The sequence below is a fragment of the Rhagoletis pomonella genome, unplaced genomic scaffold (genome assembly GCF_013731165.1).
Source record: "Rhagoletis pomonella isolate Grant_MI unplaced genomic scaffold, Rhpom_1.0 Rhpom_scaffold_00007, whole genome shotgun sequence".
Taxonomy (NCBI): Eukaryota; Metazoa; Arthropoda; class Insecta; order Diptera; family Tephritidae; genus Rhagoletis; species Rhagoletis pomonella.
Genome location: NW_023458561.1, coordinates 55,621,462 through 55,636,798, shown reverse-complemented (window position 1 = coordinate 55,636,798; position 15,337 = coordinate 55,621,462). Strand labels below are relative to the sequence as shown.

The 15,337-nt window shown below is 38.4% G+C and overlaps 1 protein-coding gene across 1 annotated transcript; it reads left to right on the top strand.

The window, feature by feature from the left end:
* Window positions 1–10,780: 10,780 nt before the first annotated feature.
* LOC118743905 lies at window positions 10,781–11,248 on the top strand. Its single transcript, XM_036476667.1, has one exon. It carries the CDS (start codon window positions 10,781–10,783, stop codon window positions 11,246–11,248), a length of 468 nt encoding a protein of 155 aa, XP_036332560.1.
* The last annotated feature ends 4,089 nt before the right edge of the window (window positions 11,249–15,337 follow it).

Here is a 15,337-nt window from a genome sequence, read left to right as displayed (position 1 = left end):
TTTTGTGCGTTGCTATGCGGTGCGGTGTGTGAGCTGCGGTTGCCAAGTGCCACATTGTTAGTTGACTGCCGCTTGCAACAAGCACGGTGTTGTTGATGGCATAAATGCAATGCGTGGCAGCAACTTTACTGCTAAATCGCTTGAGTTGCGGTCGCTTTGCTGTGTTGCATGATTGCACCTTAAATTCTTGCTGCTGCTGCTGCCGTTCTCGCTTTTATTGTTGTTGGGCGCGTCATTTGTGCGATACCTATATGGTAGTGCTGTGGAAAATGTGACGGTTGATTAAAACGCGTTTGTGTTGTACATGCAACATGCCACATGTCACATGCCACATATGAGCATAGTTGATAAGTTGAGGTGAAATTGAATAGCCCTAGATAAGCAAATTTTGTTTGGATAACGGCAAGTCAAAGTTATTTTGGTGGTTGTTGGTGTTGTTGTTGCCATGGCTGCCGCTTTGTTTGCAACTTAAAGTGCCAGCGCAAACATACTTACTTGACTTTCGCGTTTTTGAGCTTATGGCACCAACGATTTTTAAGCTAAATAGTACATGCCACCTTGCCACAAGCACACCAAATCAATCTTGCCACAAATCGCCAATTAAGCATACTTATTGGCAAATTTTAATTGTGCAACTTGCAACGCCACCCACAATATACAAATAAGTAGGTAGCTCACAATTGTACAATTGTGCAACAAATTCCGTTGTGGCAAATAAGTAATTGTGCCTTACGGACCACACGCTGCTGCATGCCACTGCGGCTTATTTTAATGCGCGTTTGCGAAATGTGAATATTCGCTAGCCAAAGAAAATTTTAATGGCCAATTGAAGTTGCCACAATCAGCGAACTAAGCAGCTTGCGACGCGCACCCGTTTTGTTGCTTTCGATACTCACGCTTTTGTTGTTTGTGTGTTGCAATTACTGATGTGGCACATAATAATTTAGCGGCGGTGGCGGCGGCAATGGGGATCGCTGCAAGTTGCTTCATTATCGACAGCAAATTGAAACTTGAGATTTGTGTGGCCGCGTTGTGCCACATCGCCTGAATTGTGTGTTTTGCGGCAATTATAGCGGTGAATTGCAGGCAATTGTGGCAAGTTCATTTGTTTGCATTTCGCTTGTTTATTTGCATAGCCATGCAATGTGGATTAGCTTAGCGGCGAGGCAAATGGGGCGTTTACCAGCATGACCACCCTGCCACAAATGTATATATGTACATATGTATATACATGTGCCCCACAGCAAGTGCCGACCGCTAGGCAGGCGGGCAGGCAGACGGCGGCGCAATGTGATGACTTTAATGAAAGTTGCGGCCAAATAATGGGTAATGTATGCATCTGTGGCAAGCGTATGTTGGTGCAAATAATTTCGCACACATACCAGAAATTGCACATAGAATTTTCATTTGCTTATTGCAAGTAATTTGTAACTGATTTTTAAAACCAGATTACCGCTGCGGGCATATAAAAGTTGCCCGTTCGCGCTGAATTCGTGAAATTGCGCTTTTCACCAATTAGCGGTTTGGCCTTCGCCGTATTTTTGCTAGCGAGGAATTTGGAAATCCAGACCAATTTTTTACCTCGCAATAAATATCATCCCCCTTTTACAAAATTAGAATCCGAAATACAAACAACTATAAAAACACGTTTCCGCGAGTTTCAATTTGGCAATTTCGAGTAAAAATCGTTGTGAAAGGCTGAAAAATAAGTAAAATAAGAGATGTCTCTAAATAATCTTGCCAATTTTTTCGAAAGTTGCGACGAAAAAATTTTGAATTTTTGCTCAATTTCACCCAAATTGAGACTCGCACACTCAGCTGACATTTTTTTCTATGGCCAAATTGACAAACATATCACAATTCCAAGCTGAAATTGAGCATGGTGCCAAATTTGCGAAATTTAAGACTTTAGATTTAGAAAAGTATTTATTTCAGAATTTCGAAAATTGCCTTTTTTAACACCCGCGACTCAAGCGAAGCTGTCCTAAAAAAATTAAACTAAAGTTGAAGCAAAGATCCGGGAGCAGTAGAAGGCAAACTTACAGAATTATAAAAGAAGAAGGAAGCCTCCTGAATGGAATTTTGCCAGTCCATAGAGGATACCAAGAAGTTAGCCAGGATGACCAGAATTCTCGCTAATGGACACTATCAGCCAACACATCATTAAGAGGTTAAATAGGTATGCGCTACAAATTAATTACGTTCATGCTTCAGGAAGCTTCGGAGCCAGTCATTTCGACTCTAATAGCGAGTAAAGATGATTGTTTATGTTGGTGATGGATTCATAGTTGCATGAGGTAATTTTTTTTTTTTTAGTTATAGCAAAATAATTATGGAGTGCGTTCTATTCAAAAAGATCCCTAAATAAATCTTTATTTTTAAGCACCCACCGTGAGTCCACCATTGACTGACAGTTTAACTCCTTATCTAGACTAAAAATATATTTAAAATCTGTTGAGATAGGGCGCTTTAAAGTCGGCAGCTAAAGATAGGGCATTTTTCAACTGAACTCTGAAATGCAATGCTTGGCTTTGTGCGGCAGAAAAGCACTGAATTTTCCGATCCGATCTATATACCTTTTTCGCACGGTCTCATCTGCAGTACGTAGCAATAATGTGGCGTCCTTTCCACCAGTTCCATAATGATTGGATTGAACGCATTCAGAAAGTGTGAAATCGTAACTACAAACTTTTATTTTTAGCATTATCCAAGGATCGAATTTTTTTGTGATAAGGCTGAACATTTTTTTAACAGCGACTTGAACTTTCTAAAAAAGCTTCGAAGAGAAAACTTAGCTCTACTGCAAGGAATATCGCTGAAGAGGTACCACACTATTAATAATTAGGTATGTCGCAAAAATTTGGCTTAATTCATGTCTGTTTATAGTGTTGTAAGAGGCGAGGAAGATTTTTAAACAAGCAAGTTTTGTGACGCTCGTGGGAGTATTTCTGTAGTGAAATCTCGAGATTTGGCGAGCTGATAGAGCGAAATATAGTCCAGTTCAAAAGCACTATAACTCAAGATTAAAATCGGCAAGGACTCGTTCGAAATACTGCTATGTACATATGGCCGAAAACGCGGACTGTTACATTACATTTTGGCTCACACTGATTTTTAAATACCGCTGAAACTCGCGAGAATGCAATTTTCGGATAATTTTTCTTCTTGCATCTGAAAGCATAAGTATGTGGCATTATTTAATATATACAAAGGTATATTATAACTCCTGTGGTTTAGGAGTTATGAATGTTTCAATAGCGGACTGTTGCATTACAATTTTTGGAAGTACTTTTTAAAGTTGCTTTGCATTATTGAAAAAGTCTGCTCTCCTAATATATGGTTTTCTAAAGTTGGTACACAGTTTCCTAGCCTGAGGATGGAATTCAAGAACTACGTATAAATTGAACTGATAAAATAATTTTGAGGTCAATATTTGTAAAAAATAGTCGGACTGGTATGTTACAGAAAAATACTGTTACTTTACCTGTACGTGTAGCGATAAGATTATAATTAGGTATTTAAATCGCTTTTAGTGTGTTTTATGCAATAAGTAGCACGAATTAAGTAGTCTTGCGATATGAGAAGTAATTCATTGAAATTAAGAACATGATAATTACATGATACAGCTGTGCAGCTGTAGGTCGTTTCCGAAGTAATTTTCTGCGTAGAACTCGAACTCGATCTTAGAACTGCGCCAAGATGTTGAGTTTTTCGCGTTTAATTTCACGAAAAACGGCTTTAAGGCTTATTTTGTTTGCTCTATGCCATTTAGTACTATTTTTACCCTTCAAATCTTAGATTCGAGGACTCGGCATTTTGTAGAATAATAGTAGTACTAGAAAAATAGCCGAAATAATTCCAATAGATTTTTTATTATTTAATCGGAAAATCTTCTTCTTCTTTTAGCTTCTTATTTCGCTTCTTTTGAGTTCGTTCCTTTTTGAAACTATATAATTCTCGCGTTTTTTTTAATTTTCTACGTAATTCTTATATTCTCAGTTTATATAAGTTAGAAAAAATAACAGTCTTAACTATGGGACAATAACACGTTGAATAGCTTCCAATGTTGCTTGTAAAATGATCCCTATCTTCAATTAAATAGGAAAAAAGATTACCAAAAAATTAAATTAGTTTAAAAGACTGTTACGTTACAAATAGCTTTCCACCGAAAATATATTGGTAATGAAGAGTATATGGAACTATTTTATTTTACTGGGAAATAAGGCCGAAAATGCTCGAAGAAAACCATATTTTCCCGTTTAATAGATTGGTGGATTCCGCGCCAAAAAACTTTTTAGTATTTTGGACTGTTACATTACATTAAAAAATACTGCCGACTTGATTTTCATATAGAAAGCTAATTGCTGATTTTTTTGTCGAATACTATTTTTATTAACTTCAAAATAATACAAGGCAAGCTAAGAGAGACAAGTATAATGCAAAAAAGTGGTGGACATTAAATATAAACTACCCTTTAGTTTCATGTTGTGCTTTTTTAGTTTTCATCAATTTAAAGGTTTCTCAGGATTAAGTGAATTTTCATGTTTGGGGGAAGCAGATTCGTGTTAATATTGATGTTGTACGATATCTTAGTATATGTATGACCCAGATATAATCCAAAATCTGCGAAACCTGAGAAAAAAACTTTTCCCCTTGGTTTCGTTTTCGGCGATTTGGGACATATGTATATGCTGACTTCCCAAAATATGTATGAGAATACACGAGATGAAGCCTACATTTGTGCATCCACCACATGTAGAACTACTGAGCGATATCTCGTGACGGCATCGAGACTGGATTGCGCATTGAACTCCTTCCTCTGTATAAGTCACCGGGTCAAGATGCCATATTTCCTGGCTGTTAAGATGTGTTAGGCTAAATTATTTTTCAATGCCATAGAAGACGAGGTGGACTTGAGTGCGAAGCAAGGTAGGAGTTGTCGCGCACACGCCAAGGACTGTATTTACAAAACACCATGGCGCGGTTGATGGACGTACACAGCAAACAAACTGTAGAAAAAACTATGCTCTCAAAAGAATTGGCTCCAGCCTAAATTGTTATTAGGCGAATAAATTCGGTTCCCGAGAATAAAGAATTCATATTCAGATTTTCCTTCATATAGCAGGGCCCTTCCACAAAATCTCAAAGCAGGCCATTTAAGACGGAATATTGACGACAAGAGTTGACGATATCGAACTCCAACATGCAGCATGTTGAGCTGTGAAATGTGTCACAGCGCAATGGGGTAGGAACGATATTAGTCTTAAAGGTCAACAGAGGTACGCCATTCAGAAGCATACTACCGCAACTATGTATTATGGTCGCTGGTGGCTATAAAGTGACGAAATAATTAAGGAGAAAGTAATCTTCTGTAGAAAAGGGGTCAGCTGCTGCGTCAGCGAAACCCCAGACAGAAAAATTCACAGTCATATTCTGAAGGTTCGTCTGGAAATTCTCTTTGAGGGTATTTTAAATATATCCAAACTTTTGAAATCGTCATGATTCTTTGTGTTTGGAACATTTATATACAAATTTTCTAACTAAGCACTGAAAATTAAATGTATTCCTTTTGCAAGGCCCGCTAAAATATTTAAACCTGCACGAATTTCGGTTTAAAATCAAAGCTGAGCCATAGCTGTTCAAAATAAGGTTGAAAGCTTTGGCCTTTTTTTTTTAATTTGCCTGTCAGTTAATCTGCGACTATTCGCGGGACTTGTCACTGCGCGCCACAAGCAATTAATCTTCGTAAATAATCACGTTAAATGGTTCGCCAAGGCGGCATTGAACGAAAAAAAAACCTGCAAAGTCAGTGATGGCCATTGGACTAAGGCCGATGGATTTACTTTGTGTCTGCATTGTCCATTGGACAGCGCAAATTAATCGCCTGAGGCGGAGCGAAGCAACAGCAGCGCAAGCAAATCAGGCAAAACTGTGTATAAAACGCGCGCGACACGCAAAAGCGACATAATTCTTGTACGAAAAGTAATGAAACAGCGGCGATGTGAGCGAAGCTAATCAGATGTTTTAGCCAACAACTAAAACAGAAAAAAAAAACTCTAAAAACCAGACACTGAAAGCAAGGAAGATACTCGTAAAAGAAAACCAAGTGGGAGAGTCGGATGGTGTTTGTAGAGAAATGACAAACAGGCAGCCCATCCCGATAGTTAACAGAAGATGGGGAGCGCAACTAAAATAAAAATGTGCCTAATTGAAATGACACACGTCACTGAGGCTTGGCTCAATTTGTGGTTTGCCAACTTGACCACTCCACGTACCACACAGTCACCTCGCGCAGTCCGTTGATGATGACGTTGCCAGCTCACATTGAGTGTCATTCTTGTACGCGACGATCAGCGCTTGACGAGACGAGTGAGGATTTCGAGAGACCAGAAAAAAACGATACTGCTGCGAAGGAATAGTTGGGAAAAAGCAAAATAAAGTCATTAAAAGATGAAAGTGTGCAAACAAACTATGGCCAGTACGCTTGCTGCTTAATTTTGCGATAAGTATACGCCAAGTATGAGTTTATCCTAAAATCTAAACACTTTAAATTTAGAAAATAACTTTGTGAGTGATTTCTGGAGATAACTAATTAAATGAAAAAAAGATGTAAGCGATTTTTTTCAAAATGTAATTTTTGTTTCAGATACGCATCTAGATGTTATAGGAACATTTCTGCATCAAAAAGAAAATCGGTAAAAAAAATTCGCTTACATCTTTTTGGCGGTTATGGCTCGATAGGTAAGATATTAAATAAGCTCCGTTTGTCCCTAATGTGGACATATAACAATCTCTATATAGTTTTGAGAATGAAGGAAGTTAACAACACAATTCGATATTCAAAAAATAAAAAGCCTTTATCGATTATTTTTGCAAATAACAGAATAAATGTCATATATGAATATAAAAAGAAAATGGGACGCTCGAAAAGAAAAGAGGTTTTTACAAGTATATACATACACTTGCGATCAGCTAACTAAGTCAGCAATAGTTTGATAAATTTTGGCTATTTTTATTATTTTTCTTCAACAATTTTTATGAGCTTGAGGCCGTTTTTAGTGAAAACTTATTGTGGAAAAGCAACAATAATTTGAAAAAATGGTAGAAGTGATAGCTATTTCGGAAATCACCACATTTCCTCATCAGACTTCTTTTAGTAGGATTCGAACCGACGATCACCACTGACTCAGTCAGTTGCCTACGCACTGTGCTAAGTTTGTCTTGTTAATTCTTGTTGCTTATTTTCCACTATATATATTCCACTATATAAGTTTTCACTAAAAACGGCCTCAAGCTCATAAAAATTGTTGAATATAATTGTTATAAAGCCATAAAAATAACAAAAACAAATTTATTATTTTTCCATAAAAGTCTAGCTCGTTTATAATAAACACCACATAAATCCAGATTTTAACTTTGTGCAAAAATTATGAAAAATCTGCAAATTTCAGCTAGTTTTTTAACTTTTTATTCAGATTTATTAGAATTGTTTTGAGTATGCAGTTTAATAGCCCATTAAATTCTAGGGTAATAATGTGCAAGTCTTAAGTTGCTAAAAATCACGTTGATTTTTAATAATTTTTTCTGACTTCATGACGTATTCCTTTCCATACAAAAAAATTTTCGAATTTATTTTGTATAGAGAAAAAGGATCGTAGCAATTGCTACATACAACCAATGGGCGCTCCCACGACAGTGTGCAAATAGTGCGTGGGTAAAGCGGCCAATTGAGCAACGCATTGTTGCGGCCTACGTGCAACACGAAAGCATAGCCTGCAAGCTGGCAAATGTTTGTAGAATTCTTAAGCAGCTGCTTTGTCACCGAGGCAATAGCGGCGGAGACGGCAACTCTCTGCTGGCATATTGTCAATCTGTGCCGGCTAGTGGTATTTTGAGAAGCGTTTAAGTGCAAGACAGTTTTCACAGCAATAAATCAAAGCGGAAAAGTGCGCACAAATTTAATGTTGCACCACATTAAATGCGCTAGAGTGGGTGCGATTGTTGCTGCATTACATTTTTTTTTTCGCTGGTGGAGCCAAATAGACAACAAATTATGAGTATGCGCAGCAATTGATTGTTTGAGGGCGTCGCTATGTGGCTTAAAGTTGTGCGGTGCGAAAAGGGCAAAAGGCTGGCGGGTGGTAATTATGACAGCAGGGACTTCAATGCCGCCTATGTCTGCCTAAGCGAATGTCTGTTCGTTTGTCTAGCTGTCCACCCGCGTGCTATCGCTCAATCGCTTGGGGCGGGCGCTGGCTAAAAACGGACATTCGCGTGCCACACGACTTTTGACCACCAGCAGAATGGCCAGCGGCTGTAACTTTCTGCGCCGCGGCACAAAAAAACAAATGAACAAAATCTCAACTCAGAATTTTCAGCGCATGCGCAGCTGTCAGCCAACGTGCAATGCTAGTACCTACATTCGTACGCTAGCCCGTTCGTTTGGGTGGCATGCAGCGCGTGGCACATAGCAGTAAATGAATGCTATTTTCGGTGCCGCTGCAGGCTCCGCCAGCGAATAAAAGGGCAGCAATTTTTTTGGCAATTAAAATAAAGCAGATACAAAATTTCCTTCAAAAAGTTATACATTTTTTTTTGCGTCACAATTGTTGCTTTCGCAAATTTTCAATAGCCCACGGCGACACTTTTGCGGTGCTGGTTGCAACATGACCACTTTTGTACTGTCGCTTCGCGTTTTTTGAATACCTTTTTCTTGTCGTCTTTGGTTTTTTTGTATGGTTAATATTAAAATCACGACTCACCAAGTGGTCATTGTTAGCCAACTAACGGCCAACAATAAAAGCAGCAACAACTGCTAGAGCGGCAATTACAAAAATAATAGCGGGCGATAAATGTAATTGCCGTGATGTGCAACATTTTCTTACCTCAGGCGCTACCTGTCGATCGTTGATGGCTGATATGTCGCCGAGTGTACATTTCTCTTTTTGTTCACAGCGCGCTGCAAGTAGTTCTGCTGGCTCAGCTCATTTCATTCCGATTGCTTGTTGCTTACTCGTACATATGTAAAAGAATCAACAACTTGTTGCAAGAATGAATTTGCATGTAGCAAATTTGCGCGTTGTCTCAGTGTTGTACGGCGTTAAGCAAAAATTCGTTATTATATTTTATTATTGTTTTATTGCTGCCAGGTTCGTTTTAACTATAAATTTCTCTAATAAGTATTTACATACTATGTCCATACAGTATGTAGAAAAAGGTAAACATTTTGGCGAAATTAAGCTGATGAATGTGTGTATATAAAAATACCCATGCTGCGAATTCACTCACGTTTTGTAAGATTCAAAGCTGCAAGCAGCATTGTATTTTGACATATCGCTGTTAAAAGATAAAGTAGGTTAGGTTAGGTTAGGTGTCAGCCTCGTGCATCAGGGGCTCTTAGACAGTTAGGAAATTGTCCTTTGTGATACCACATTCTGAACGGTACCCAATACTTAATCGATAACACACTTCGAGCCGAGTATTAAATTAGGAATTCGGCTAACCTTAATGCCCCAGAGCTCCCTAGGGCTATTAAGGATGTGATAGCCAAAATACTTTAACCTTGGCCTCGCAAACGCTGTGCACCTAAGAAGGTAGTGTTGAGGTTATTCCTCCTCATCATTTTCCAGGCAACTGCTACATAAGGGATCTGGTAGTATGTCCAGCCTTACTCCGTGCATACCGATTGGACAGTGACTCGTTAAAACCCACACCAAGAGTAAGATCTGTGGCTTTGTAAGTGGAATGAGAGCCTCGACCGCCCTCAATCCAGAAGGACCTTGCAATCGCAATTGTCCTGGTTTTCGTCTAGCGCTCGCTGAGCTGACATGAGGCACGTCTATGCAAGAAAGTACGATACGTGATCAATGGCACACTCAGCCGCTCTTTATCCGAGCTTTTACACCGACATAGTGCAGCGAATTCAAATACAACGGCTCCGCTGGCTTTGCCATGTCCTTCGAATGGACTCCGATGCTCCTTCTCGGAAAGTATTCAGCTCAGAACCCGCTGGTAGGTAGTAAAGAAACAGGCAGGCCCTCACTGCGATGGAAAGATCAAGTGGAGAAGGACTTGGCTTCACTTGGCATTTCCAATTGGCGTCAGTTGGCACAGAGGAGAAACGACTGGCGTGCTTTGCTGAACTCGGCCAAAATCGCTTAGGCGGTTAAGCCAAATAAGAAGAAGAAAAAAGGGTTTGAAATTTTAAGAAAACGGCCTGCTATTTTATTTGAAAATTTTCCTTTGACAACTTCTTTAAGACGAGCTAATATCAAGAACATAAAGCGATAAAGCTGTTTTTTTGCTACTTCACCTGTTTTATAATTTTACTATGAGTCCCATTTGGCAATTTATTTTAGCTTACTGATGCCAAAATGCCTTTAAATTAGACATCGTGAAATCAATTTTTAAGCTCCATTGAATTTTAAAAAATTTACTTACCACACAATAATAACTGAAAACACTATTTAATTGTTTGCTGGGCATAAACAAAACAAAAATAAAAAATGTCATTTCTCAAAATCGTTTGCGTATGGATATTCGTTTTTTGTGACTTCGAAATTTCTTGCTACTTGTCAAAAGTGTTTATATTTTATTTCGTTTTACACGCCTTCACAATCTTACTACAACTGGCTACGACAATAAAATCGGTACAAAATCGCAGCATCCTCAATCGCTATTCAAACTCAGACGGTTTCTCGCAGAAGCTGAGAAGTTAAAAACGTTCAGATAAAAGGATAACAGCGAAAGTGGCTACAAGCAATCGCAGCACTCGCACAAAATGTCAAAGAATTATATCTCAAAAGAGGAAGCCATCAATCAATTGTATGCGACAATTAAGACTAAATTCGAGCAGGATGGGGTACTGCAAGAAGTACGTTGCATGCTGCAGTCCAAGATGGTTGCCATGATGAAGGGTAAAAATGATGATCAGACCACGCTACTTGGTCGTAGGCAGCCCGATCTTAGTAAACTGAGCAGTGGTGGGAGTAATCGCGCTGCGGGCGATATCGCAGATGCTGGAAGCCAACAAGATCCACGTCTGCATTGGATGCATCAGCTGATTATGGAATACTTTCATTGGCATGGCTTTCATTATACTGCAGAGATGTTTGCGCAGGAAAGTGGTACAGCGAATGTGCGACCGGTGCGGCAGCAACTTGAACGCGCTGTGGGGCATTTCGAGCATAAAAGTGTTCCCATATTACTGGAGCTTGTAGCCGATCTTATAGAGAAAAATCAATATTAAGTAGGCAGAGAAGATGAAAAAGAAAAAATGTCGAAAGGAAAGTTGGAAATAAAAAGCGGATTGCTGCATTAGAAAGATCGTTTTATGGAAATATAGTAGCATAACTTAGCTTCATGCACATGCAAATCAGATATTTTTTAAATAAAGCGTGGGTACTATGCTTACCTTAAAATGTCATGTTTGAAACTGTGTTGTACAACTAAACCTCACAGTTGACCAAAGAGAAGTAGATGCTTTATTTTTGCATACAATTAAGGCACCCTTCTCCCACTTCTAGGGTCTCAGAAGCACTTTTTCGATTGATCTGCGATGATTTCCAGCTCTAGATAGCTTCGTGCGGCGATCCTGCTTTCAAAATCGGTTTTTATGTAAATCGTCAAAGAAGTGTTGTATGTCTATTTGTTTACTGAGTGTGCTTTCTAGGGTTTGCTGGACATGAAAATCAAATCAATGGTCAATCTGCTCATCTGAGAAAATTTCGCTCAATCACTGGTAGATGCGTCTCATAGCTCTACACAGCCGGCTCCGAACACCTGCTTCGGTATTGCGTTGGCTCGGGGGCATTGTTTTAAACCCAATTTTTGTTGTTATTACCTCGTCGTCCTACCGTCATACTACCTGTGTGGCCATTCAAAATTGTCGAGCATTGTTTCTGGTGTCATGCTGCCCTCGACGAATACGAAAACGAAGATGAAGATGACGGCAAATATGAATACCAAGAAGAAAACGGAGACGCATAAGTACTCTCAAGATTAGAGGAACATTCCTCCATGCGCGTTGTAAAGTTTCCAAAGCCGCATGGAAACGTTCGTTAATTTAGCTTTAAAATAGGATGTCGTTAGTGAGAAGTTTCCACCTCGCAGTTCATGAAATAAATGGGTCAACTTCCAAGAAGCTCTTCAGTAAACTTCCTCAAGATTTCTATAGAAGCGAAAAGGAAACAATGTCGATTCAAAACATCTGATGTGTTTCCCTGAACCACGAAGATGAATGTTTCTACATTACTTCCAAATACAAAGGATAAAGACGAGTAATGAAGTGAGGACGAATACCAATATTATGACGATTAGGAATACGAAGACTAAGCTGACCACGAAGGCGAACAAGGATACGACGACGAATACGAAAACGAAAACGAAGACAAGTAGAAAGATGAAGATAATGACAAATATGATTGACTAAAGCTGAGGCTAATGTTAAGAATAGATACTAAATTCACCAGAAATGGCTCGAAGGCAGTTTCACTTCCATGGTGTGGCCTAGGAGCACTTTGTTTTCCTTTTTTGCTTGCTATTCATACAGAGAAAGGTCATCCTATACCGACCAGTTAGAATTTAATGATTGTTTTTATCCTGAGATATTTTTCTCTTAACATATCTTTCTTTGGATTTGAAGAAGAGTCTAACGAAGATAAAAGGCGAACAGCATCTTTTGTAAAACAGCTGACAGCTGTCAAAAATTTACTGCCATATGCCATGCAAACAGCGGAGTGTGACAAGAACCAAAAGAATAGGGGCAAACTTTTGAAAACGATAGGCACATGCACGCAAAAATAAATAAAGAAATGTGCGCAACACGTCGATGGCATAGATGGTTGCAGGCAGTTGCAATTTCCCAGCAATTGATACAATACAAAAGTGAGTTACCGAAGAAGACAGACCAAGTCCGGGCCAATATTTGCGTGCAACATGTGAATGAGAAAATGTGTTGATAGCAAATTAAATAGCCAACAACAAAGTTTCTATATGTATGTTACTGTTGTTATTGATAATGCCGGCTCTCATTGATGGTCTGTACTGGCAGCAAAACGCATACTGTCAATAGTGGCGCAGCGAAGAATCGAGCGATCAATTAGCTGCAACATTGCGTATACTGCGTTGTTGCAACATACATACATATTTATTACACCGTGAGACAAAAACGAATACATAAATGTCGAAGCACAGCCAGCAATCAGAATACTCACGAAACTATGGGTAGTTTATGTAGTAAACTGCATTTTTAGTTTTTATCTCTGACGTCAGGATTTTTTTCGAAAGGACTTTGTAGTTTCAATTTGTAGATTAATTCCAAAAATAATTAAAAAAATAAATGAAAAAATTTGGTGAATTAAAAAAAAACAATTGTGTTTCACTAGTCGGAATAGGTATTGAAAATGCCCTTTTAATTAATTTAAATTTTTAAGTTAATGAAGTTAAAAGCACGAGTTTCGGGGATGTGGTCGAGTGATCTTAACATATAATTTTTTCTAAAATAACTTATGAGATTAATAGGATATTCATGAATAAAATTTTAATAGGACATTTCCAGTGCGTACTCGTCCCTTACACATCAAAAAATCTGCTACCATATTTGGCCCATGGTTCCGCGCATATATCGATTTTTTTATGTGTAAAATTGTAGGGTGTTATCTGTATAGCTGAGCGTGCGCTAATATGTACAACTTATTTAATAGCCATAAGGCATGCAAAAAGCTCATAATCAACTTAGTATTTAAAAGGCGGCAACATTGCATCAAGTTTAGTTGGGATTTATGCCGCGTGTTTTCCACTATGTGCGTTATTGTGCAGCAGTTTTTACTTTGTGTGTTATTTAGTTGGTTGCGCGTAGCGAATCGCTTTATATCTGCTATGAAATGAAAGCAACGCCAATTGCCAAGCTGCTGCTTTTTTCTGCCTATTTTCACTTAATTTAATTTTCTGCTTAGCTAAAGGAGCAACTACAAGACAACTTTTTTATTGTGTGTGACCTCATCGGTTTTTGTTTAGTAGGATTTTTTTTTGCTTTCTTACTGTTGCTGGAATTGTATAAAAACCTTTATTATTCTCGAGTCGATGGACTTAATTCTCTTTTCGCGTTGGTGTGTCTTCGATTTGTCCTGCTTATTTAGCTTGCTTACCTTCGTATTAATGCCCAATTCACGCTTAATTTTTTCTTTCACACTTTCATTGTAACCTATTCGAGTCATTCCATTTTTCGTTTCTGCTTTCATTATGTGGGCTGTAATCTAAGACCCTTTCTTTTTAACTTGCAGCTATTATTGGAATATTTATGTCGCCTTTATTTACTAACTGTTCTTACATAAGTTGATTCGAAGATACGAATACTTTTGTCACTTCTAATTAATTGTTGGTGTGTGCCTTTTTCTGTGAGTCGTTCGTTTAGAAAGCGCTTTTTGGAGTACTTAAGAATGCGATAGGCGCCCCACTGGAATTGAATTTTGCCATGCGATTTAAAGAAATCAATGCTTGGTCTTGAGAAGAGGTTTCATGTTTTTTTTAATGTGTATTATTAACAATACTGATATATTGCCGTTTACACAATATGTTAAGTGTTTGGACGAGCTTCCCCTCCGACTTGTGGCGCGCCTATATACTGTCACATAAAGGGGAGGGATGTTTTGCCATGAGCGCAGTTAAAAGAAACATTTTTCTAATTTCGGTGTTGCTCGGACCAGGGTAGCATGCACCTCTAACCACTCAGCCTCAGTGCCCGCATATTTACAGGGTGTCCTAGATCACCCGTCCACCCCCTCTAAAATGTTGAATCATGTTTTTTTTATTGAAAACCGCAAAAATTTAACCTACTAAGTCGGGGATGCTCTATCTCTTGATAGTATTACCTACTTGCGGCTTCGACCGGAAATGGGTTAAACTGACCGTAAGTCCATTTTTTTCATATTAGATATACACGTTTTTACTACAGATTCAGATTAAAAGGATGAATATCCGTAACTTTTGTTTGAAACTTTTTGAAGTGAATCTTCTTTAGCGGCGGTTGGTTGGATGAGAGTAAGATGGCAAATTCGACGGAAATTGCAGACGGAAATGGTGCAACGGAAATGATGCGATGAAAATGATGGAACAAGTGCTTCTTCAGCGAATGCACATGATATTAATTTAACAAAAATTTACTAATAAAAGGTTAAAGAATAACACTTCGAAAAAGAACAATATAAGAATGAAAGTAAAGGGGACTACGTGTATAGATAAAAAAAGGATAAAGGCAAATGTAAAAATAAAAACAAAAACAAAGATGCGTAAAGATAAAGGTAAAAATGAAGATCAAAGTAAATTTAAACTCTTAACT

What these genes read in the sequence shown, in the direction of transcription:
- LOC118743905 (XM_036476667.1), top strand. Translation starts at nt 10,781, where the DNA reads ATGTCAAAGAATTATATCTCAAAAGAGGAAGCCATCAATCAATTGTAT.